Below are 26,148 nucleotides of genomic sequence, written 5' to 3'. Positions count from 1 at the left end.
TACAGCTGAGTGATATTCCATTGTATATATGTACCACATCTTCTTTATCCATTCATCTGTTGATGGACATTTAGGTTGCTTCCATGTCCTGGCTATTGTAAATAGTGCTGCAATGAACACTGGAGTGCATGTGCCTTTTGAATGATGGTGTTCTCAGGGTATCTGCCCAGCAGTGGGATTGCTGGGTCATATGGTAACTCTATTTTTAGTTTTGCAGGGAACCTCCATACTGTTCTCCATAGTGGCTGTATCAATTTACATTCCCACCAACAGTGCAAGAGGGTTCCCTTTTCTCCACACCCTCTCCAGCATTTACTGTTTGTCGATTTTCTGATGATGCCCATTCCAACCGATGTGAGGTGATACCTCATTGTAGTTTTGATTTGCATTTCTCTAATCATTAGTGATGTTGAGCAGCTTTTCATGTGCCTCTTGGCCATCTGTATGTCTTCTTTGGAAAAGTGCCTATTTAGGTCTTCTGCCCATTTTTTGATTGGGTTGTTTTTTTTTTTTTTTTTTTTTTGATATTGAGCTGGATGAACTGTTTACATATTTTGGAGATTAATCCTTTGTCTATTGATTCATTTGCAAATATTTTCTCCCATTCTGAGGATTGTCTTTTCATCTCGCTTATAGTTTCCTTTGCTGTGCAGAGGTGTTGAAATTTCATTAGGTCCCACTTATTTATTTTTGTTTTTATTTCCATTATTCTAGGGGGTTGATCAAAAAAGATCTTGCTGTGATTTATGTCGGAGAGTGTTCTTCCTATGTTTTCCTCTAGGAGTTTTATAGTGTCTGGCCTTGCATTTAAGTCTCTAATCCATTTTGAGTTTATTTTTATGTATGGTGTTGAGTGTTCTAATTTCATTCTTTTACATGTAGCTGCCCAGTTTTCCCAGCACCACTTATTGAAGAGGCTGCCTTTTCTCTATTGTACATCCTTACCTCCTTTGTCATAGATTAGTTGACCATAGTTTATCTCTGGGCTTTCTATCCTGTTCCATTGATCTATATTTCTGTTTTTGTGCCAGTACCATACTGTCTTGATCACTGTAACCTGTAGTATAGTTTGAAGCCAGGAAGCATGATTCCACCAAGTCCATGTTTCCTTCTCAAGATTGCTTTGGCTGTTCGGGGTCTTTTGCATTTCCATACAAATCATAAAATTTCTTGTTCTAGTTCTGTGAAAAATGCCATTGGTAATTTGATAGGGATTGCACTGAATCTGTAAATTGCTTTGGGTAGTATACTCATTTTCACAATGTTGATTCTTCCAATCCAAGAACATGGTATATTTCTCCATCTGTTTGTGTCGTCTTTGATTTCTTTCATTAGTGTCTTATATAGTTTTCTGAGTACAGGTCTTTTACCTCCTTGGTTAGGTTTATTCCTAGGTATTTTATGCTTTTTGTTGCAATGGTGAATGGGATTGTTTCCTTAGTTTCTCTTTCTGATTTTTCATTGTTAGTGTATAGAAATGCAAGAGATTTCTGTGTGTTAATTTTGTATCCTGCAACTTTACCAAATTCATTGATTAGCTCAAGTAGTTTTCTGGTGGCATCTTTAGGATTTTCTATGTATAGTATCATGCCATCTGCGAACAGTGACAGTTTGACTTCTTTTCCAATTCGGATTCCTTTTATTTCTTTTTCTTCTCTGATTGCTGTGGCAAGGACTTCCAAAACTATGTTGAATTGTAGTGGCGAGAATGGACATCCTTGTCTTGTTCCTGATCTTAGAGGGAATGCTTTCAGTTTTTCACCATTGAGAATGATGTTTGCTGTGAGTTTGTTGTATATGGCCTTTATTATGTTGAGGTAGGTTCCCTCTATGCCCACCTTCTGGAGAGTTTTTATCATAAATGGGTGTTGAATTTTGTCAAAAGCTTTTTCTGCATCTATTGAGATGATCATGTGGTTTTTATCCTTCAGTTTGTTAATATGGTGCATCACATTGATTGATTTGCATATATTGAAGAATCCTTGCATTCCAGGGATAAACCCCACTTGATCATGGTGTATGATCCTTTTAATGTGTTGTTGGATTCTGTTGGCTAGTATTTTGTTGAGGATTTTTGCATCTAAATTCATCAGTGATATTGGCCTGTAGTTTTCTTTTTTTGTAGTATCTTTGTCTGGTTTTGGTGTCAGTGTGATGGTGGCCTCATAAAATAAGTTTGGGAGTGTTCCTTCCTCTGCAATTTTTTGGAAGAGCTTGAGAAGGATGGATTTTAGCTCTTCTCTAAATGTTTGATAAAATTCACCTGTGAATTCATCTGGTCCTGGACTTTTGCTTGTTGGGAGATTTTTAATCACAGTTTCAATTTCATTACTTGTGATTGGTCTGTTCATGTTTTCTATTTCTTGCTGATTCAGTCTTGGAAGGTTGTACCTTTCTAAGTATCTGTCCATTTCATCCAGGTTGTCCATTTTATTGGTATATAGTTGCTTGTAGTAGTCTCTCATGGTGATTTCTATTTCTGCATTGTAACTTCTCCTGTTTCCTTTCTAATTTTATTGATTTGAGTCCTCTCCCTCTTTTTTTTGGTGAGTCTTGCTAAAGGTTTATCAATTTTATTTATCTTCTCAAAGAACCAGCTTTTAGTTTTATTGATTTTTGCTATTGTTTTCTTCATTTCTATTTCATTTATTTCTGCTCTGATCTTTACAATTTCTCTCTGTCTACTAACTTTGGGTTTTGTTTGCTCTTCTTTCTCTAGTTTCTTTAGGTGTAAGGTAAGGTTGTTTATTTGGGATTTTTCTTGTTTCTTGAGGTAGGATTGTATTGCTACAAACCTCCCTCTTAGAACTGCTTTTGCTGCATCCCATAGATTTTGGATTGTTGTGTTTTCATTGTCATTTGTCTCTAGGTATTTTTTGATTTCCTCTTTATTTTCTTCAGTGATCTCTTGGTTATTTAGTAGCATATTGTTTAGCCTCCATGTGTTTGTGTTTTTTACAGTTTTTTTCCTGTAATTGATTTTTAATCTCATAGCATTGTGGTTGGAGAAGATGCTTGATATGATTTCAATTTTCTTAAATTTACCAAGGCTTGATTTATGACCCAAAATATGATCTGTCCTGGAGAATGTTCCATGTGCACTTGAGAAGAAAGTGTAATCTGCTGTTTTTGGATGTAATGTCCTATAGATATCTATTAAATGTAGCTGGTTTATTGTGTCATTTAAAGCTTGTGTTTCCTTGTTAATTTTTTGTGTGAATTATCTGTCCATTGGTGTAAGTGGAGTGTTAAAGTCTCTCCCACTATGATTGTGTTACTGTCGATTTCCTCTTTCATAGTTGTTAGCATTTGCCTTATGTATTGATGTGCTCCTATTTTTGGTGCATATATATTTATAATTGTTATATCCTCTTCTTGGATTGATCCTTTGATCTTTATGTAGTGTCCTTTCTTGTATCTTGTAACATTTTTTATTTTAAAGTCTATTTTATCTGACATGAGTATCGCTACTCCAGCTTTCTTTTCATTTCCTTTTTCATATCTTTTTCCATCCCCTCACTTTCAGTCTGTATGTGTCCCTAGGTCTGAAGTGGGTCTCTTGTAGACAACATATATATGGGTCTTGTTTTTGTATCCATTCAGCCAGTCTGTGTCTTTTGGTTGGTGCATTTAGTCTATTTACATTTAAGGTAATTATCGATATGTATGTTCCTATTACCCTTTTCTTAATTGTTTCATTTTTGTTTTTGTAGCTCCTTTTCTTCTCATATATTTCCTGCTTAGAGAAGTTCCTTTAGCATTTGTTGTAGGGCTGGTTGGGTGGTGCCGAACTCTCTTAGCTGTTGCTTGTCTGTAAAGCTTTTGATTTCTCCATTGAATCTGAATGAGATCCTTGCTGGGTAGAGTATTCTAGGTTGTAGGTTCTTCCCTTTCATCACTTTAAATGTATCATGCCACTCCCTTCTGGCTTGCAGAGTTTCTGCTGAGAAATCAGCTGTTAACCTTATGGAACTTCCCTTGTATGTTATGTGTCATGTTTCCCTTGTTGCTTTTAATAACTTTTCTCTGTCTTTAATTTTTTCAGTTTGACTATAATATGTCTTGGTGTGTTTCTCCTTGGGTTTATCCTGCCTGGGACTCTTTGCGCTTCCTGGACTTGGGTAGCTGTTTCCTTTCCCATGTTAAGGAATTTTTCAACTATAATCTCTTCCAATATTTTCTCAGGTCCTTTCTCTCTCTTTTCTCTTTCTGGGACCCCTATGATGTGAATGCTGGTGCATTTAATGTTGTCCCAGAGGTCTCTTTGGCTGTCTTCAGTTCTTTTCATTCTTTTTTCTTTATTCTTTTCCACATCAGTGATTATCATCATCCTGTCTTCCAGGTCCCTTATTCGCCCTTCTGCCTCAGTTAATCTGCTATTGGTTCCTTCTAGTGTATTTTTCATTTCAGTTATTGTGTTGCATATCTCTGTTTATTTGTTCTCTAATTCTTCTAGGTCTTTGGTAAACTTTTCTTGCAACTTTTCAATCTTTGCATCCAGTCTTTTTTCAAAGTCCTGGATCATTTTCGCCATCATTATTCTGAATTCTTTTTCTGGAAGGGTGCCTATCTCCTCTTCACTTAGTTGTTTTTCTGGGGTTTTATCTTGTCCCTTCATCTGATACAAAGTGCTCTGCTTTTTCATTTTCTCTGTCTTTCTGTGGCTGTGGTTTTCAGTTCCACAAGATGAAATACTGCTGATACTGCTTGATACTGCCTGTCTTCCCTCTTGTGGAGGAAGCTGTCTAGGAGGCTCGTGCATGCTTTCTGATGGGAGGGACTGATGGTGGGTTGGGCTGGGTGGGTAGAGCTCAGTAAAACTTTAATCTGATTTGGTGGGCAGAGCTCAGTGAAACTTTAATCTGCTTGTCTGCCAATGGGTGGGGCTGTGTTCCCATCTTGTTGGTTGTTTGGCCTGAGGCTACCCAGTCTGGAGCTTTAGGCTCTTTGGTAGGATTAATGACGGACTCTGGGAGGGCTCACGCCAATGAGCACTTCCCATAACCCCTGCCACCAGTGTCCCTGTCTCCTTGGTGAGCCACAGCTGCCCCCACCTCTGCAGGCAACCTTCCAACACCAGCAGGTAGGTCTGGTTCAGTCTCCTATGGGGTCACTGCTCCTACCCCTGGGTCCTGGTGAGCACTCTATTTTTTGTGTGCCCTCCAAGAGTGGAGTCTCTGTTTCCCCCAGCCCTGTGGAGGTCCTACAGTCAAATTCTGCTGGCTTTCACAGTCTGATTCTCTGGGGATTCCTCCTCCTGTTGCCGGACCCCCAGGTTGGGAAGCCTGATGTGGGGCTCAGAACCCTCACTTTAGTGGGTAGACTTCTGTGGTATAACTGGTCTCCAGTTTGTGAGTCACCCAGCCAGCATTTATGGGATTTGATTTTAATGTGATTGCGCCCCTCCTCCCATCTCATTGAAGCTTCTCCTTTGTCTCTGGATGTGGGGTGTCTTTTTTGGTGAGTTCCAGTGTCTCTCTGTCGATGATTGTTCAGCAGTTAGTTGTAATTCTGGTGCTGTTGCAAGAGGGAGTGAGCTCACGTCCTCCTACTCCGCCATCTTGAACCATTCTCCTCAACTAGGACACTTTTAGAAGAGTTCTAAGCAGAGAAGTGACACGATAGGACTTAAAATAATTATGTCAACTGCCCGGTTGAGGATGATCTGTAAGAAGACAAGGGGGAAATGGAGAGACCAGTTAGAAGTTTATTGCAATAATTGGGACAGGAGCTGGGTGTGCCCTAAACCAGGATGAATGGCAGTAATGAAGGTGATGAGAAGTGTTTGAATTTACAGTTAAATTAATGTGAATGCTTCCTTTTGAGGGTGACTCCTTGAAGGCCAGGTCCATGCCTTATAAATTTTTATCCTCAGAACCAAACGTAGTACCTGATGCATAATAGGGCCCACAGTTAATATTTGTTATATGAATGACTAAGGAGAAATAATTTTTAAATATTAATAGTGGGAATAAGTAAAACTCTGGTCTCTTTTTTGAACCTATTGAATCATAGAGCAAATCCTGGGTAATATTCACCTAGATTTCCCAAGATGATGTTGTAAAGAAGACTGTTCATGGGTGTGCTGAACTGTGAAGTGTGAGGCTCCAACTCTATTTTTCTTGCTGCAGGACTTCTCAGAGCCTTTAATGCAGTATACTCAGGATCCTAATATTTCTTAGTTTGAGGTGCCATTAAGTGCTTCAGGAATTTTTCCATCATGCTCCCTGGGTAAAAGAAATACCTGTCGGCTCCATTTATCAAGTAGTAAGATCTGACTAGCTGAGTAAGTACTTATATCCTAACAACTTGGTAGCTCTTTGAAGAAATAATATAAATTGAAAGAAAAAAATCACATTTTTATTTCATCCTTAAATAACCACAAATACCAATGGAATGTGTGTACTTGTTGGCCTCTGCACAGTTTCTCAAACCTTGGAATCCTACTGGATGCCACCACCCTCACATCCTGTTCCATAATGATTGTCACACGACAACAACTTGATTTCCCGCCAACCACCAAACACCCAGGTCTGCAAAGAAAGGGTGCCATTTAATGGAATGTAGCTTCAAGTTGAAACTGGAACTGCTTCAAGTTGAAACTGGAACTACTTCAAGCTAATACTTTGTGTTTCCAACAGATATTATCACCATTTCCCTTGAAAATTTAAAATATCCCTCGGCGCTCTTGTAAATTCCCTGCAGTGCCCCAGGGTACCTCAGCACACAGTTTGGGAACTATGGTGCTGCTTTGAGTGCAGTATTTCCCAGAATTATTTGCACATGTTCTCAGGCAAACCTATTGACATAACACTGGGCAGTGTTCCGTGGGTTGTGTTTTCGGAACTGTTAGGAGAGAGCAGGAAGAGAGAATACCCAGAACTCCATGCTGCAGAACCAGAAGCTACAGTCCTGCGGAAAATACTCCTGAGTGTTCAAAGAGTAAGTGTGTTGAGAGGATTTGCATTTCAAACACACTGTGCTGCTCCCCTATTTTCAAACCTCAGCAGGTGGGCCTGCAATGACTCTAGACCTTGCTTCTAAAGCCTGCGTGCATCCTAGAAAGTGTATATGGAGATTTGGAGTTCTGCCATTGCTCCCACCCAACCATGTACTTAGGACGGATACCCTGGCCTCCAAAAAATAAATGGACACGGGTAGCTGAAAGCAGGGGTTTGTACCGCTGGCAAGTGTTCTCTGGATAGACTGGAACATTGGAAAGAAGATCTTTTGGACTTCGGCTGGGGCTTTTCAGCAGATATCTGGCTAATGCCGGGTCACTCTCAGAAATGCGGGTTTATTACAAAGATCCCCAGATCTTGGGGCAGCACAAGAATCATCTCTGCAGATTTTTGGTTATTGTGAGTTTCAGGGCTTCTGAGACCAGGAGTGTCAGTGCTTTTATATCCAACGTAGCAGCAATATGACCTCCATGGCCTGCCTGCTCTGGGCATTTCATTTCCCAGAGTGTTTTATGGAACTGCAGCCCACAGGATGCTCTGGGAAACAAAGGGTTTGTAATTTGTTGGGTTAGCCAAAAAGTTCATTTAGGTTTTTCCATAAGATGACATGGGAAAACCTGAAGGAACTTTTTGCCCAGGTCAATGTATACTTGAAAGCATGGAAGACCAAAATTTTCCAAGGTTCCTAGTTTTAGAAGCTCTTGATGAAATGCAAATGGGAATTGCCAGAGAGAACATGTGTCTATAGGCGTGTCTGTGTGTGTCTGTGTATTATGTGTGATTATGACTAATATCCATCAATTACCTGAAAATTACTAGACGATGCCTGTAATGATACTTCTGTTTTTAGCTTAATGGTTTATGTATCTAACTAGGGGCTGCTGTCTGGAGTAGGGCTGCTGGCAAATCAAAACACTATTTGCCAAGCCTGTCAGTGTGACAAATGTTGCTTACATTTACTCTTTTATTCTCAAGGTCAATTGACATGTCTTTTTTTAATATCACTGTTTGATGTGCTAAGAGCCTTAAATGAGAGCCACTCAGTAAAGGCCCAATTTGCTATATTACTGTTTATTCCTGGATAATTCTATGTTTGTTGAGCTCTTTAAGATCGCAAGGAAGAGAGATGCATGGATCACCCTCGGAAATGGGGATTTCTTACAAGGATCTCTAGATCTTGGGGAGCCACAGGGGCTATCTCTTCAGCCTTTTGGTGTCACTATGGGTTTCAGGGCTTCTGACACCCAGATCAGCAGTGACCTCCTGGGCAATGTAGCAATAGCCCAAGCTCTGTGACCTGCCTTCTCTGGGCACATCATTTCCTGGATAGGGTTCCACACAACCCCAGCCCGTATGCTGCTTAAAGAATGGAAGGGTTTATGATCAGGTGTGTTGGGGAACTGTTATATAATCTTTTCCTGCATTGGAAGTTTGCTGTTAGCTTATTAAAAGCCCCCATAAGCACCTTATTTGTTGTTTCTTTTCGAAAAAAACCTTGCTTCACTTTGTTTAACCCAGCACTTCCCATTTCTGTTTAACCACTGAACACCTAGAATATCCTTTGGAGCATAATCTAGTATATTTGTACTTTGCAGAAGAATCTGGCTGTTTGTCACCCTCTGTGTTGGAGGTGCCCAAGACCACTCTTAGCTTAGGTTCAGTGATTGACTTGGAAGACTCACAGGGCTCAGCACATAGTTGCACTCCTGGCTGTGATTTATTACAGTGAAAGGATACAGAACAAAACAGCAAAGGAAAATTGTGCATGGGATGAAGTCCAGGGAGAGAAACCAGTCATAAGCTTCCAAGAGTCTTCTCCCAGCAGAGTCACACAGAATGCTCTTACTCCCCCCAGCAGTGAACTGTGACAACACGTGTGAAATGTTACCACCCAGGGAAGCTCATTGGCAATTCAATGCCCAGTTTTTATTGGGGACAGATTGCGTGGGCACCCTCTGCCTGGCATGTACTAAAGTTCCAGATTCAAAGGGAAAGCAGGTGGAGTATAAAGCATAATGTTTGTACAAATAGTTTAGGACACTCCTATCAGTTCCAGGAGTAGTGGGGACCCTCCTGAAATCCATGATCCCAGATTCCAGTGAAGGGCCAACCTTGTAAACTGGCCTTTCAAAGGAAAACAGTCAAGCCTTTTTCTGTCTATTCTCTAATGGCTGAATATTCATTCATTAATTCTATACATATTTGTGTTGATCAGCTCGGGCTGCTATAACAAAAATTCCATAGACTGGGTGGCTTATAAACAACAAAGATTTACTTCCCACGTTTGGGTGCTGAAAGTCTAAGTTCAGGGTGCCAGTCTGGTGAGGATCTGGTGCGAGCTGTCTTCAAGGTCACAGACTGCCATCTTCTCATCATATCCTCACATGGTGCATGGAGCGCAGAGAGAGGAAGCGAGCTTTCTCATGACTCTTGTAAGGGCACTAATCCCGTTCAACAGGGATCCACACTCCTGACTGCATCTATTCCTAATTACCTCCCAAAGGCCCCACTTCCTAGTACCATCACATTACCCAGGGGGAGTTGGGTTTCAACATATGAATTTGGGGGGGACATATTCAGTCCATAACAATATTCCATCTTATATGTGTTAGTGATGCAGAGAAGTTAAACATCCTTCCCTTTGAGGGACTTAGCATCAGGAAGGAAAGACAGATACATCACAAGTAATTCAATAAGAAAATCAGAGACTTCTCTGGCTGTCCATTTGCCTTCCAATGCAGAGGGTGTAGTTTCGATCCCTGGTCAGGGAGCTAAGATCCCACATGCCTCGCGGCCAAAAAAAACCTGAAACGTAAAACAGAAGCAATATTATAACAAACTCAATAAAGACTTTTTTAAAAAAAGAAAATCAATTCATTATGATTGGAATGCATCTTATAAGGGAGAAGTACTCTGTTCTCGGAGGATGTTTATCAGAGATTCCCAAACTCTTTCCCAGAGGAAGTAACATTCAAACAGAGACCCCAGAAGCTAGTGAGAGATGGATAGGTGAAGTGGTGGCAGCCTGAGTGGCTAAGGGAGAGAACAGTGCACACAGCCCTGGGGGCAGCATATGCAAAGGCCCTGGGGTGGGAAGAAACATGGCACATTCAAGGGAACTATAAAGACCAATGTTGGTGCAAGGGAGAGAGCAAAGGGGAGAGAGATGTGAGCAGAGGCAGAAAGGCAGGCCAAGTACTGCAAGGGCAAAGTCTTGGGGCGCATCACTCAAGAGATGGTCTGTCTCTGTCATTCCCAGTCATTATGCCCTTGGAGCTGACCAGATCTCTGGTTTCACTTGAGGCATACATAGAACACCAGCCACAGCAGCACTCATGCAGGGATGACTCACTGTTCTGTCCCTATCCTCGGAAGGCTGCCATATGCCTGGAAGACGTTTGCACAAAGCCTTACTCTTCCATCTCTCCTATCCTCCTGTTTCTCTAGACATCAAGAATCAGGATTTACACACACTCCAGTAATGGAGTCACTTTACTGTACTAACAGGCTCCGAGGTTCCAGATTGGAGTTTGTGAAGATAAGAGTTTCATTCTGATCTTTCCCATGGGTGCTCTGACTAGTGGAAGCAAAGCCATGTCCCAGTGAGCTTGGCCCACGGCTCTGACCCACCTCTGAGGTTCAGCATCTAATTGAGGAATTAAAATTGGACTGACCTTGAGAGGCAGCCTATTCCCTCTCCAAGCAGGTGACTGCCCACATTCTTCTGTACATGGATGGACCCAAGTAGCTGCCCTGGCGCCTCTGTCCTTGTGGTCCTCGTTCTTGCTCATTGCTTCACGAGGACATTGGTGCATCAGGCATGGCCTTTCAGGGATTCAAATACACTTTTCTCCTGACCAATTTCTCTTTTACTTTCCATGCCCACTTCCTTCAGCTGTTCCTAACTTGGCAGGGTTCCTTCAAGATCTCACCCCAACCTTTGTGTCTCGGAGCCCAGAGGCCCCAGCTTGGGAAGTTGGTAGTCGGTCAACTGAGAGCCTTGAACTTCTCAAACATGGGTACTATCTCCTGGAGTCAGATGACTGACTACCTTTTATTTTTACAGGTAGAAATATGCAAATACTTCCCTTGGGTGGAAGGCGTGTCATATCATTGCATTAAAAAAAATTTGATCTAGAGCCCCCCACTCATGAAGATGAGAAATCCCATTTCAGCCATTGTTGGGGTTCCCCCAAACAAGTCTTTCACAGACTTCAGCATTTCAGGAATGTCCCCTGGTCGTCAGGCCACAGTGGCCACTACTGATATGCTCGAGGCCTCAGTGCTTCTTGCAGGTGGGCAGTACCAACTCAGCTGCATCCATGCCAAACTTGGGTGGGGGAGTACCTGCACTTTTGTGGACAGTCCAGCCTCGCCAGGTGCCCCATGAAGCAATTCCCCTCTAAGGGTCTACCCCCTCCTCAGTCTCCACAAAGAGGGAAGGGTGTAGGTCTGAGCCTGGGACAGTCTCACCTTCCCACCTGGGCTTACTGCTTCCCCACCACCCTCTCTGCACTTCCTTCTGTCCCTTCTTATTGTTAGCCCCCTTAAAAGCCCCTCTTCTTCCTGGGGATGTTCAGAACAGGCTGTTTTTTCCTTGTATCTCACCCCATTTCATGGGTGTAGGGAGATTTCCGGAGTCAGTAACTGTTACTTAGACCATGTCCCTCTGTCTTCCCCTCCTGTTGTCCATCCTGGCAGCATCAGGATGAACTGTGACACTGTGTAGCTGCCTCTGGAAATAATAGATAATCATCCATTCGTTCATTCAAAAATAAATACAGCAAGTTCCCTCCATACAAACATTCAAGTTGAGAACTTTCAAAGATGCAAATGTGCGTTCACATGTCCAGTCACATAAGTTAGTTCACATCTGGCATACATTGTCACGTACGTGCATCCTCTACAAGTGGTTGTGCTTTTGTGTACTTTATTGTACAGTACTGTATAGAGCACAGTACTGTACAGTATCTTTATTTCAAGCCCAGATGTCTGGAAGCAAGCGTAAAAGCAGCCGTCGTATAGCTGGTAGTGCTAAGAAGCACCAGGAATTGGAGGCCCAGAGAAAGGACAAAGAGAGACAAGAGGAAGAAGAAGTAACTGAAGAATCGAAGAGATTCATGACTCAGAAATGGCAAGGGGATTTTCTTTATTTGAGGAAGCACTGCTAGTTTTTGAGGCACAGGACCCGAACACAAAATGGTACACAAAAGTTGCAGCAGCCCTTCAGAATGCAATCCAGTGCTACCGTGTCATCTATGATGATAAAAAGAGCTACTACCCAGACATCACTGGATTGTTTTTTCAAGAGTGTAGATAGAATTGAATCCAGCAAGGAACCAGAACCTGTGCGGTCAATGTCAGGCGTGAGTGAAATTACAGCTTGCCCTCCATCTCCCATTGCTGACAATCCTTCAGCTCTACCATCTCCTACCTCCTCTCCCTCCTCCAGTCAGTAACTCTTCTTGCCTGTTCACTCGATGCCAGGCCCTGTATGCCAGCTGTTGTACTTACTACTGTACTTTTCAAGGTACTATACTGTAAGATTAAAAATGTTTGTGTGTGTGTGTGTTTTTATGTATTATTTGTGTGAAAAGTGTTATAAACCTATTATGGTACAGTACTATATAGCTGATTGTGTTAGTTGGGTACCTAGGCTAACTTTGTTGGACTTAGAACAAATTGAACTTAAGAACACGCTCTAGGAACAGGACTCATTTGTATGTAGGGGACTTACTGTATACAAGGAATTGGACAAGGATGGGCAAAGCAAACATAGCCACTGCTTTCATGGAGATCTGAACAAAATAATCACAAAAATAATAAAAATATTGACCCCAATAAACATCTAATTAGGAACTGTGACAAATGCTAGCAAAGAAAAGAAAAGGATAATAGTCAGGATGGGCCATGTATGACTGTGTGTATTAATCACACAAATAATACAAATATTTTCTGTATTTTCTGATGCTTTGACATCTTGGGACTTTGCTGACTCAGGAGAGGCAGCCCCTCTCATGGTTAGTAATTCGAAGATGTAGCAAACTACTCTTCTGGGAGTGAGCCTTTTATATGCAAACTAGCCAATCCGGAGTCCACTTACATCCTTTACTGAGCTCTTACCTGTTAATCCACTGTCCCCCAGGGTCAGGTGTCAGACAACTGAGGGCAGTCACCTGCTTACCCTGTTTCACCCATTCCTTCCCCCATGGCAACCCCAATTAAGGCTCTTGCTCACATTTTCCTCCAGGCCAGGCTCTTCTACATCCTGACCAATGCTGGTGCTTCCCCGTGTGGCCCTGTGTGGCATGGCATGCCCCCTCGCCCACCTTTGGGAACTGTAACAAATTATCTTGTCAATGGCAATTGTCTCCTCATCTGTTACCCTCATCATACCTGAATAGTAATAAAAATCTGCATATTGAAATAGTATGTCACAGAGACCCAGGATCACTGCAGCAGGGAAAAAGGAAGGGGAATCATGTAAAAGGAACCCAGGCTCCTTAAGGCTCCCTCCTGGAAATAGCACACTTCGCTGCTGCCCACACATCCCTGGCAAAGCCAGTGTCATGGCTAGGCATGAGCTCAGCAAGGGTGGGGAGGGGCCATTCCACCAGTGTCTGGAAGGAAAGCTGGAGATGCATGAAGAGTAGCAGTGACCTCCAGGGGGACCTTTGAGAATGCAAAATACAGAGATTAGTCTGGGGGTGAGGAATGTACCTTTCTGAAAATAATGTTGACATTTGTGATGAGACCATGATGAGAAGGGGTTAAGCAGACAAATAGATGGAGGGGATGTGAGAAAGTGTTCTAAAGAGGAAACAGCATGTGCAAAGGCCCTGAGGATGGGGGTAGGGGGTGGGGTTTGCCAATTGAAGGAACTGAAACTAGCCGTGTATTGAGGAGGGCAGGAGAGAGGTAGGGAAGAGGATTTTATCACTGATACTGTTTGGAGTGCAGACTTATGGTGATAACAAGTGGACTTTCCTAGTCTGCTTTAGTATTGTTTTCAAGTTCTCCACAGGAAATGCGCCCCTTTTTTGCCTGCACTCTGGGCTGACCACTGCCCCCACCCTTGACTAAAGAAGACTGGAGGGGCCGGAGCCAGGCAGGATATAGGGCAGAGAATCTGGCAGGGGCTGAGCCATACAGGTTTTGTGGGCCTCCTTAGGGATTTTGGTCTTAATTGTAAGGACAGTCAGAAGCCAGTGGTGGATTCCGAACTGGGACAGTGAGAAATTTGGGGTCATGGGCATCACCAGTTTCCAAGACTCCTGGTTCCTCTGGGCAGGGAGACAAAAGCCAACAGAAGGGTCTAGGGGAAGTGGGAAAGACAAGAAGCCTTGATAAAGCAAAAGAAGCATATTAGCTTCTATCTATGGCCATGCCACCTGTTTGCAAAAGCTGTTCACACATTTTAGAGTCAACGAGAAGATAACCAACAGCAGTAGGAGCCTCTTGCCCTTCTTGCCATCATTTTACCCCATTTCTCTAATAAGTCTGGGTTGCACTATTGAACGATACCTCATTGCTTTCAATATAGTATTTAGACTTGTCAGATAAATGATGGGAAAGTCTGAAAGTTTTATTTGCTTATTCCGACATGTAGCATGATAACTCTTCCTGACTTGCGGGGTCATCAGCTCGTCTGAAATCGATTCAACAATAAGGAGTGAGTGAAGGAAGAGCAGGCAGTAGGGCAGAGGAATGATGATGCAGGTATCCAGATGTGGAGACTCAAGCTTGCCACCCGCTCCAGCTATAGCACCATTGAGGAACCCTCCGTGTTAGAATTTATCTCCCAAGCCTGGGAAAGAGCAGAGCAATGGTAAAGATCTGATTAGAGAAAATGCCTAGTAAGCTGCAATTCCATATATTGCAAGTGATAAAACTGTAATTGTTTGTTGACAGTGTATATTAGCTCTTCGCAGCTTGTGTCAATATAGTACCAAGAAAGTGGTGTCTAGGAAGCTTTAATGGCAGCTCAAAAATATCGTGGAACTAGCTAGGGGAATAAAATCAACAAGTTTTACTTGTTGAGAAGAATGCCATTTCCAGAGATGACTTCAGGGGAGACGTTGTCATGCCTTGGTGAAGTGTGAGATTTCTCCGTGAAGCTGTATGTTGTTGAGTGTCTGGGAAGCGCACCCGAGGCATAATTCTGGTGCACATGGGTGAGAGGCAAGATGAAGCTGCTGTGAACTGGGCCCACTTGGGGGCAGAGAGAAAGAAGGCCAGCTGGGATGGGGCCTGAAGGTCAGATCCAGAGGGAGGTCTGACCCCTTTGGAGATAATTTGGTATTTTGATACCAGGGTCCATTGGGATCAGCAGTCTGGAATCATCATACATGAATATCTGAGGGTGGAGAAGGATATCTGGTGCATGGACAAGTTGGTGGGAAGCCAGTGAATAAGAGACTTGTGGCCTGGGGGCCAGGGCTGTGGTTCTGGTGGTCAGCCCATTTCCAGCAAGGACCCAGCCAAGGATGCAGGTGTGTGTGTCTGGTGGTGGTGGGCGGGGACAATGTTGGGGTTGAAATGAACAGGAGGTAGCTGAACGGAGGGGCCCGCCAAGGACCAAGTAGCATCTCAAGGCTCAACTTAGGTAGACTGAGTTTATGTGAGATCTAATGGAGGACTGAGGTGCTGTCCAATAAAAATGTTGTGAACCACATATACGATTTCTAAAAACTTTTAATTTTGAAATAATTATAGATCCACGGGAAGTTGTAAAGATAGTACAGAGACGTTGCATGTACCCTTCTCCCAGGTTCCCCCAATGGGTACACCTAATGTGAATATAGCACAACATCAAAACCAGGAAATAGAGGTTGGTGCAATGTGTGTGCATACGTCTGTGTCATTTTATCATGTGTGGATTCATGTCACCACCAGTGTGGTCAAGATGCAGAATTATTCCATTGCCGCAAAGATCTCCCTCACTCTACTCCTTTATAATCACCCTACTCCTCTTCCTCTCACCAAACCTAACCCCTGGCAACCACTCGTTTGTTTTCCATCTCTTTAATATTGTCATTTCCAGAATCTTATGTGCTTGGAATCATCTGCTACATTATATTTTGAGATAAGTTTTTTTTTTTTCACTAAGCATAATGCCCTAGAGATCCATCCTAGTTGTTATATATATCAACAGTCCATTCGTTTTTTATTAGTGAGTACTATTCCATGGCATGGATATATTGAATTTGGTTTAATTATTCACCTATTATAGGACATTTTGGTTGTTTTCAGTTTGGGGCTATTCCAAAAACAAACAAACAAGCAAAGCTGCTCTGAACAGTCATGGGCAGATTTTTGTGTGGACACCAGTTTTCATTTCTCTGAGACAAATGTCCAGGGGTGTGCTTGCTGAGTTGTATGACTAGTGTATGCATAGTATTTTTAAAAAAGACATTGTCCATTTCCCAGAATGTCTGTACCATTTTACATTCTACCAGCAGCGGATGAAAAATCCCGTTGCTCTGCATCGTTGTTAGTCTTTGGTGGTGTCACTCTTTTTATTTTTATCTGTTCTAATGGTGTGTAGTAATATCTCATATGGTCATAATTTCCCTTTCCCTAATGGCTAATGATGTTGAACATTTTTCATGTGCTTATTGGCTATCCATACATCCCCTCTAGTGAAATGTCTTTTCGTATCTTTTGCAGATTTTCCAGTTGGATTGTTAGATCCTTGCCTTCTTCTCAGTCTTCGGAGAAAAGCATTCAGTCTTTCACCATAAGTGTGATGTTAGCGATAGGATTTTTGTAGATGCTCTTTATCAAGTCAGGAAGTTTCCTTCTGTTCTTAGTTTCATGAAAGTTTCTTTAAATTTTATATTGGAGTATAGTTGATTCACAATGTTGTGTTAGTTTCAGGTGTACAGAAAAGGGATTTATTTATACATGCTCATATATCTATTCTTTTTCAGATTCTTTTCCTCTATAGGGTATTAAAAAGTATTGAATATAGTTCCCTGTGCTATACAGTAGGTCCTTGTTAATTATCTATTTTATGTATAGCAGCATGGATATGCCATTCCCAACCTCCCAATTCATCTCTCCCCCTCACCTTTCCCCCTTGGCAACCACAAGCCCACCCTCTAAGTCTGTGAGTCTGTGAAAGTTTTCTTTTTTTTAAATTAGGGATGAGTGTTTGTCAGGTGCTTCTTCTGCATCAGTTGATATGGGCATGTGATTTTTCTACTTTTGGCCTGTTAATATAGTGAATTACATTGATTGATTTTCAAATATTGAACCAGCCTTGCATCCCTGGAATGAAACCCCACTTGGTTATGGTGTATAATTATTTCTGTGTATTGCTGAATTCTCTTTGCTAATACTTTCTTAAGGCATTTTGTGTTTATATTCTGTGGGGTACTGGTCTTTATTTTAGTCTTCTTTGTTTGTACTGTCTTTGGTTTTGGTATCAGGGTAATACTTGCCTCATAAAATGAGTTTGGAAGTGCTCCCTCTTTCTGTGTTTTCTGGAAGAGGTTGTACAGAATTGTTGTAAATTCTTTATACATTTGGTAGAATTCTGTATTGAAAACTTCTGGGCCTGGGTACTTCTTTTGGGGGAGTTTTTAAATTACTAATTCAATTTCCTTAATAGCTATAGGGCTATTCAAATGAGTTATTTCTTATTGGGAAAGCTATGGTAGTTTGTGTTTTTCAAGGAACTGATCCATTTCATCTAATTTATCCAATGTATGTATATAATTTGTGGTGTTTCCTTATTATCATTTTGGTAACTATAGGCTCTATTTTCCTTAACCTTTGCCAACTCTGGATACTTGCCAACCGGATGGGTGAAAAAAATGAGTCTTGTGGGTTGAAGTTTCATGTTTTTGGTATTCATGAGCTGAAGCATCTTTCGGTTTCTGTTTGTATGCTTTGCCCTCTTCCTCCTTCCCTGTTCATCTTCTCCATATTGATTTGTAAGTGTTCTTTACAGATTATGAACACTAACCCTCTTCCTGTCATATATATTATCCATAATCTTCCCGCTCTGCACTTTCTCTTTTTTACAGTTTTTTTTTCCTTTTGATATTTATTGGAGTATAATAGCTTTGCACTGTTGTGCCAGTTTCCGCTGTACACCAAAGCGAATCAGCTGTATTTATACATACATCCCCATATCGCCTCCCTCTTGAGGCTCCTCCCTCCTACCCTCCCTATCCCACTCTTCTAGGTCATCACCAATCATCGTGGTGATCTCCCTGTGTTATGCAGTTGATTCCCACTAGCTATCTCTTTTACATTTGGTAGTGATACAGGTTTTTTTTTTTTGCTCCACATACTTGCTTTTAATTTTCATGTAATTAAATCAGTCAATATTTTCTTTTAAGGCATGTGGGGTTTCATGCTGTATCCGTCAGTACTCAATCAACTTCAAGAGATAGAACCCAAATCAAACTTGCTTGAGCAAAAAAAAAAAAAAGGAAAAGAAAAGGAAAGAAAGAAGGGAAAAGAAAAAGGAAGGAAGGAAGTAAAGAATGTTGGCTCATGTGACTGGATGCTACAGAGGTACATCTTTCTGCACGGCTGGATTAGGATCTCCACAGTATATCATCAGGGCTCTGTCTCTCGTCTCCCTGTTGAGCTATGTCTATATCTATATGACATATTATTTTCTCTAAAGCAGATAGTCTCTGTGTAATGATAAAAAGAACTGCTGGCAGTCCCGAACTTACATTCTAATGATTTAGAATCCCCAAATAAAAGACTCTCGAAGCCTGTATATCATATCCCATGGAAGGACTCAAAATGACTCTGCTTGGGCTATGTCCTCCTCCCTCTTCTCCCTGCCTTGAACCAGTCCCTAAAGATGAGAGATGTGCCATGATTGGTCATTTGCCCAGTTCTGTAGCGAGTGAGCGGGTGGGGAATGTCAGAACTCTGTGCAGTGATGGGCAGGTAGAAGCCAAAGAGTTCGCTTAACATGTCACACTTAGAAAGACCTTCCCCAATATAAGAGGATTAAAAATAATTTGTTTCCTTCTAATATGTATAGTTTCAATATTTGACATATACATTTTTTGCCTGTGTGAGAAAGCTAGGGAGATAGAGACAGAGAGACAGGGACAGGGTTAGGGAGAGAATACGAGATGTTGTAGGGATCCTTTGCTGGGTGTTTTGATATCTGAAGAGAAGATGACCTTGAAACTTATTTGGTCCCCCATTTTACAGCTTGATTAGTTTTCCTTCTCTTTTCCTTCAATTTATTCTGAGTTAACATAAATCCTATAAGATTAGGATGGTGGGAAGGGCAAGAGCTTCACCCAGCACAAGGCTTTTCATGGTGGGCATTAGCAAATATCTGATTTAATTTGTTTGAACCCAGTACTCATGCCCTCCAGGGGACATGTGGGCATCCAGATATTATATAGCAATGGGAGGTACAGAGATGGATCCAGGAACACCACAGATATCCCAAACTACTTAAAAATGGAGGTAAAGGTACACCTTAAATTCCACCTTAAATTCACCCCTGCTGTGGGTGGGGGATGGTAGATAAGCCTCAGATGGGGATAAAGGACAAAAATAGGAAGGAGCCTAGCCACCCCACCACCACCTTTGCGCACAATCACATCACCAGTGGGGACCAGCATGTGTGGATGCCCAGCAGTGGACAACTTCTTTCCTTAAATATGTTCCCAAGTGTTCAGTGAAAGCTTCATTATTCTATCCTTTTATCATTGGAAGAATCTTTTAAAAACGACTCTCTTGTGCTAAAAACATATTACTTCAGGCTCAACAATTCCTTTTGTTTCACCCCTGTTTCTTTCTCTTTACTTAACTCGCAGGAAAAAAATTTAAGCATTTTAATTTTAAAAGCACATACAATGTGATCCCATTTGTATGAAATTATTTCATTGAATATGATCCGAACTACTGATCCTTCCATCTCTTTATATGTCAACTGTCAAGAATGATTATTTCTAGATTGCATTGATTTTTATTTTTTACTTTCATCTTTTAAAAATAATAAGCACTTACCATTTCTATAAAAGCGGTAGACCTATTCCTTTTAAAGAATCAAGTCTATGATAAGAAGCATCCACATTCTGCTACTTAGAGTTGGATATATTTTCCTCTGTATGTGAAGAAATAGTGTCTGTTGGTGATTATTCACTGTAAATTTGTGGCAGAGTCTACCCAGAGCTTCAAAGGACCTTAGCCAGGAAGGGAAGAGTCAGTGTTACTGAACCAAACTTGGGTCCACTTGCCCATACGCAGTAAAAGCAATCTACAGACACCAGGTTGTGGTTTATTGCAGGCTGCCAAGCAAGAAGTCCAGGTAGCTAGTGCTTAAAAGGCCAAACTCCTCAAAGGCTTTCAGGGAAAGGTTTTTAAAGATAGGGTAAGGGAAGGGGGTTGTAAGGTAAGTGATCAGCTTGTGGACATTCTTCTGACTGGTTGGTGGTGAGGTAATTGGGAGTCAACATCATCAATCTTCTGGTTCCAATGCTTCTGGGGATATATGTGCTATGGGCAGCGTATAGTTAACTTCTTCCACCTGGTGGGAGTTTCAGTATCTGCAAAACAGCTCAAAGGACGTGGCTCAGAATATTGTCTCGCCCTTGAGGAGGAACTAAAGGTCCTTGACTTTGTTTAATGGCTAAGCTATTATTATTTTGTCTTGCTTGACTGTTTTCCTTTCTTTCTGCATTTTCTCACTTTTCTGATTAAATGTACTGTTTGGAACTCAGGGACGGTCTAGGAGGCTACAGTTCTTCTACAGACAAGAGGCAGGCAGAGGACATGGGGTGGGGGGTGGAGTCTGTTCTGGGAAGGGCCTGTTGGGTCCTGCTTGGATAAATCGGGAGAAGAAACTGGAGGAGAAAAAGAAGGGCCATAAATGAGCAGGCCTGCAGGTCAGGGGTTGCCCATGGCTTCAGGGGAGTAGCCCCCCATATTTCTGTGACTGGTCTCCATTACCTTTGCTGGAAATTAACTTTAAACATCTTGCATATGCCTGGCATTTGACTTCTTTCATATCCTTCTATGTGCCTAGATCAGCACCGTGCATCCAGCAGGTGCTCAATAAATGCTTAAGGCATGTGTCGTTCCCAAAGGGGTCATCCTCCCTCCATCTCACTTCTTTGTCTTTCAGGCTCACAGGCTTTCAGCTGCCAGCCACCATCGTCAGTGCGGCCACCACCCTCTCTCTGCGCCTCATCAGTGACTATGCGGTCAGCGCACAGGGCTTCCATGCCAGCTACGAAGGTAGGTGCCTCGGCCGGGCCTCGGGAGCCTCACGTGTGAGGTTGTAATAGCCACAGGCAGGGCTGCGCTGCTCTCAGCTGCTGGGAAGGACTTCCTCAGATTCAGAGCTTGTACCTGTTCTAAAGAGGCTGGTTACTAACCAGTAACTCAGTTACTTAAATTGCGCTTGCCGCGTTTCTAGGAAACTGCGACTTGAAATCAGAGCTGAGCTGCAATTGTTTATCTTGAGGGCCTGGTAACGTCTCCTTCTCTCCCCTTAACTGAGTTTTGTTGTGTTTTTGTTTTTTTAATTGTGTTTTCTCTTGGGCTTCATTGTATTATAAGGTACCTCAGGTTTTGGAAATAAGAGAGATATAAACCCTAAATAAAAGATGTAAAATAAGTAGCTGAAAAAGTTTTTTGCTCACTATGGTGACTGCGAAGATTCAGCTTTATATCATTCAGAGAAGGATAATCAATTTTTCCTTAATAGCACAGATTAGGGTTTCTTGGTTTGAGTTATGCAAATAATTTCCACTTCTCTCAGCCTATTTAAATATGGTGTTAGCATTCAAATTAACACTAATATCTTTAGATTATACACTATTATTATTATTAACTTTATTATGTTAGTTCAGAAGGTGGTACATCTAGATCACTGTCATTTCCCTGGGAAATTTACATCTCATTAATAGGTAATTATGCTGCTCTTGGCTAAGACCCACACTGCTATTTTGTGTTGAGATCATTAATAGGCATATTTTAAGACTGTTAATGATAATTAATAACAGTAGTGACATAACACCCAAGTAAAGCATGCCAGTTATTCAAAAGCTTTCTTCCTCTTGCCTCTAAGAGCTTAAAGAATAAGTGATGCTTTCTTGAATGGAATTATAGCAATATAGAAATAGATACCACCTTTGTCTTGGCTAGGAGTACACCACAGAAAGAGGGCGAATCCTAACTCCCTTGGCAAAATTCACCCCTGTTGGTAAGGGGTGTTTGGTGCTTTAACCTAAGTGATTGAGGGCTCCTGAGAAGGTCTCCGTTATTTTTAACTAAGGTACTAAGAAAGCTCCAGAGAAAGTTTCACATGCCTTTAACTGAGGGCTTCTGACATAGCTCCAGATTGCTTTAACTGAAGGCTCCTGAAAAGACCTACCTATCTTTAAACTGAAGTCTTCTGGGATATCGCAATTTCTAGGGAAAAAACAAAGAGTTCCTCCCAAAAGCCAACCTGTGATCTTGGTCATCCTGATTCTGTCTTCAACCTGAACTTTTGGCTCTGAGCCCAATCTACGTCTCTTCGAGTCTGAGCTACCACCTCTCGATTAACTAAGAGAGGCCTCTTCAGAAGCTTCTTCCGTGATACGTGGGCCTTGGGCAGACTGGCTGTGTTTGGGGATTTTGGGGGGAATGAGTCATTGACACTAGAGTTGGTGGCTGCAGAGATCCCAGGAGGGGCTGACACACAGGGGGACCCAGCTGGGCCCGCACGGTGTCCTCATGTAGCAGTCTCTGTGGATACTTGTCTGAGGCCTGGACTTTCATGAGGTTTTAGGTAAAAAGTGTCCTATTGAACCCTGACCACACTACCCACTCTGGGAAGCCATGCCAAGCACTTCTCCATCAGGCAGAGCAGAGTTGAAGGTATATTCATAGAGCCCTTTAAAATCAGAAGTTCTAGCCTGGAATTCATGGGGAGATCTGTGGTAGGGCATCAAAGGTCTGTAATTAGAGGCAACGTTCCAAATGTGTAAGGATATGTGTATTTTTTTCTTGGAAGGGTCTAGAACAGGGATCAACAAACTACGGCTCCCCTGGCTAAATTCAGCTCCTGTCTTGTTTTTGTAAATAAAGTTTACGGGAACACAGCCAAACCCATTTGCTGACATTTTCTATGACTGTTTGCGTGCACTACAACTTCAGAGTCGAGTTATTTCCACAGAGAACACATGGCCTGCAAAATCGAAAATAGTTACTATCTTGCCTTTTACAGAAGAAATTTGATCACCCCCTGGTCTAGAGCTGTGCTATCCAATACAGTAGCCACTATTTATATTTACATTAATAAAAATTCAATAAAATTTAAAATTCAGTTTCTCAGTTGCACCAGTCTCCGATCAAGTGTTCAGTAGGCACATGTGGCTTGTGGCTGCCATATTGGGCAACATGGACAGAGAACATTTCTATAGTTGCAGAAAATCCTCCTAGACAGGGCTGAGCTTGGGCTTCCATCAGATTCACGAAGGGTCTGTGATTCAAATGAGGTCACGAATCATTAAGATAAAGTGGAGGCCAGTGAGTCCCTCCTCCCAGCTGCCTGGCCCAGGGGTGGGGGTGGCGGGCAGCCCAGACATGAGAAGGACCAGTGGGACAGAAGGAAGGGCCTGCCCTCCATTGGCTACTTCATGGTGTCAGGTCTCTAAGTCATCGGCACCGAGAAAGGAAAGGCTCCAGGCGAGGCCCAGGCAAACCCTGGACAGTGCAAACAGGTTGCTGTAGCTGAGTGACTCTCTCTGTAATCACCTGGGCAGGGTTTCTGCCAACTCTGCGGCCTGTGTGGCTCTGTCTTTGTGTTGCCTGGCAGCGTGGCTCGCAGGGAGGCAGGTGCAGGGAAGCTACGGCCGGGGCTATCACCCATCCCTGCTGATCTGGCTCAGGATTGGACCACAGGGCAATTTGTGCGTCCGGAGAAGTGTGAATTGCACTGACTTGGGGGCACAGGCACAGCGGAGGGGCAGGGAGGGGAGGTGGGAGGGCCCTGCAGGGGCAGGCACTGCTGCGGACAGACCCGGGGACATATTCCATCCACAGCGGTCCTGGGCCCTCTCTACCACTGGACTTCTCAGCAAGACACAGGATAACCCCGTATTTAGGGATTTACGGATGAATACTAGCTTCTTGAGCCTATACCTGAATAACTGGGTGGCCTTGGGTAGATTTTTTAAACTCTCCGGGCCTCGTTGGGGGGAGGGGGCGATCCAGTGGTCAAAAAGATGAAGAAGAGTTGGCTCTCGGGGAGAGAAGTCAGCCCCTCCCTCCACTGCAGAGCCCTCCTTAGTCACTTGTGCCTCCAGCAAGCAGACAGACAGACAGACAGGCTCTAGAGAACCCCACCCCCACCCCCCCACCCCCCGCCTCCCAGCCCCGCATCAGCCCGGGCTGCGTCCAATCAGGGCAGCCGCCTCACATCCACCCTTCCGGTGTCGCGGGACCCGTTTCTAAATGTCATCAGGGCTCCGCTCTTGGTAGCTCCCCTTGGCTGTTGTCCCTGCTATCAAAGGGAGTCTCATCTTCCTCCACCCTCCTAGGGAGAGTGAAAAGTGCAGATAAGGAACTGAACTGCTGCTAGGGATTTGGGAGAAAGGTGAAGTCAGGTGAAGGGTGTCAGCTCAGAGCTGCTGCCGCTTCAAGGAAAAGATCAAAAAGGCCAATTGTCAAAACGCCCAAGACGACAGGAGATGCTTGATTTGTAATCCCTGGGGGCAAGAGTGTGGGCTGCAGCCATGGACAGGAGGGAAGGGGATCAACTTGTATTAAGCGCTGACTGTATGCCAGGCACTTTACATACATTATCTAGTTTAATCCCCGAGACAGCCCCATGGACAGACGTTGCTATCTCCATCTTACAGATGTTGGAGCTGGGACTCAAAAGAGTTTTGTGTTCGGCTTAAGGCTAGTTGATGGCCAGGAGTTTAACGTGACTATACTCTTCTCCCGCACTGCACACCCTGCATAACTCCTGGAGGAGGGCAGAGATCAGTGACTCCCTCTCATAGGCAGGTAGACTGGAACTAAGTCAGAGGCAGGGAGGACACAGGGAGCCTACCTTGGCTTCAGTGCTCCGCCTGGATGAGTTGGGTCATCTCAGGGAAGCGATAAGAGATATGTCCAGAGCCTCCCAGCCAGGCTTGCCGGATAAGATACAGGATGCCCAGTTAATCTGAATTTTAAATTATTCAAATTTTTAGGAAAAATTTTAGTATAAGGACATCCCAAATATTTCATGGGACATACTTACACTAAAAAAAATTTTTTTAACCTGTTGTTTCTCTGAAATTCAATTTTAATGGAGTGTTCTGTATTTTTATTTGCTCTATCTGGCATCCTCATTCCCAGCACTGAATCCCCAGGAGCTCTGGCCCCATTCTTCTCCTCCTCCTCCTCTTCCTGATGCCCAGAACTGCCCCTGTCCTGCTCTGCCCAGCTCGGGCTGCCCACCCGCTGCAGAGGATGTAGCCTCACCTCTGCCCTTCCAGTGAGTGTCCATCTGACACCTCTCTGCACCCCCACACACGTGCCCATGTGCACTTGGGGTTAGCCTGTATGTGTAGTTCTGTAGTCTGGTTAATGAGGCTGACATTTTTCTGCGTTAATAAAAGTAGCCCTGCTTTGCTGTCCCTAACGAATATCAGTGGGGCAGCCATTGTGGTTTGCCTGTAACACAATTATTTAACCAGTCATGGGGACATTTAAGTGAAGAACATCCTGTACATGCAAGTTAAACCCTCATGTAATTAACTTAGAATAAATATTTGGAAGTGCAACTGCTGGGTCAAAGCGTGTGTCGATTTTCTGTTCTAATGCATATTTCCACGGTGTCTTTAGGAAGGTTCTACTGGGGCATGCCTCTACCAACAGGGTGTAGGAGGGCTCATCCCCGCTCTTTACCTACATTGCACGTTGGGGAGTTTTAAGTTAGTTTCATTGATTAAAATGGGTGAGTTGAAATCTCATTTGTGGTTATAATTTGCGTCTCTCTGATGACAAGGGAAGGCTGAGCACCTGTCATCACTTTCTGGCCTTTTGTAGATCATTTTGTAAATTGCCTGTCCCTGTCTCTGCCTGCTTTTCTTTTGGGGTGTTAGTATTTTTTTCTTATCCCTTTCGTAAGTGGTTTTGCATATTAAGGCTGTGAATATTATGTTTCCTTTTGATGTGCAGCAGTTTCAATTTTTGTGTCACAAATTTT

At 42.9% G+C, this 26,148-nt stretch overlaps 1 protein-coding gene across 2 annotated transcripts in view; it reads left to right on the top strand.

The window, feature by feature from the left end:
* Nucleotides 1-26,148, top strand: part of CSMD2 (CUB and Sushi multiple domains 2) — a 629,134-nt gene that overhangs the window by 96,084 nt on the left and 506,902 nt on the right. For both annotated transcript variants that reach the window (XM_057744228.1, XM_057744218.1), the window contains exon 3: nucleotides 21,082-21,194. In XM_057744228.1, the coding sequence (XP_057600211.1) occupies nucleotides 21,082-21,194 (113 nt within the window). The remainder of the gene's footprint in view (nucleotides 1-21,081; nucleotides 21,195-26,148) is intronic.

This window comes from Hippopotamus amphibius, chromosome 1, assembly GCF_030028045.1.
Source record: "Hippopotamus amphibius kiboko isolate mHipAmp2 chromosome 1, mHipAmp2.hap2, whole genome shotgun sequence".
Taxonomy (NCBI): Eukaryota; Metazoa; Chordata; class Mammalia; order Artiodactyla; family Hippopotamidae; genus Hippopotamus; species Hippopotamus amphibius.
Note: the sequence above shows the minus strand (reverse complement) of the source record. Positions and strands in the feature narration are given on the sequence as shown.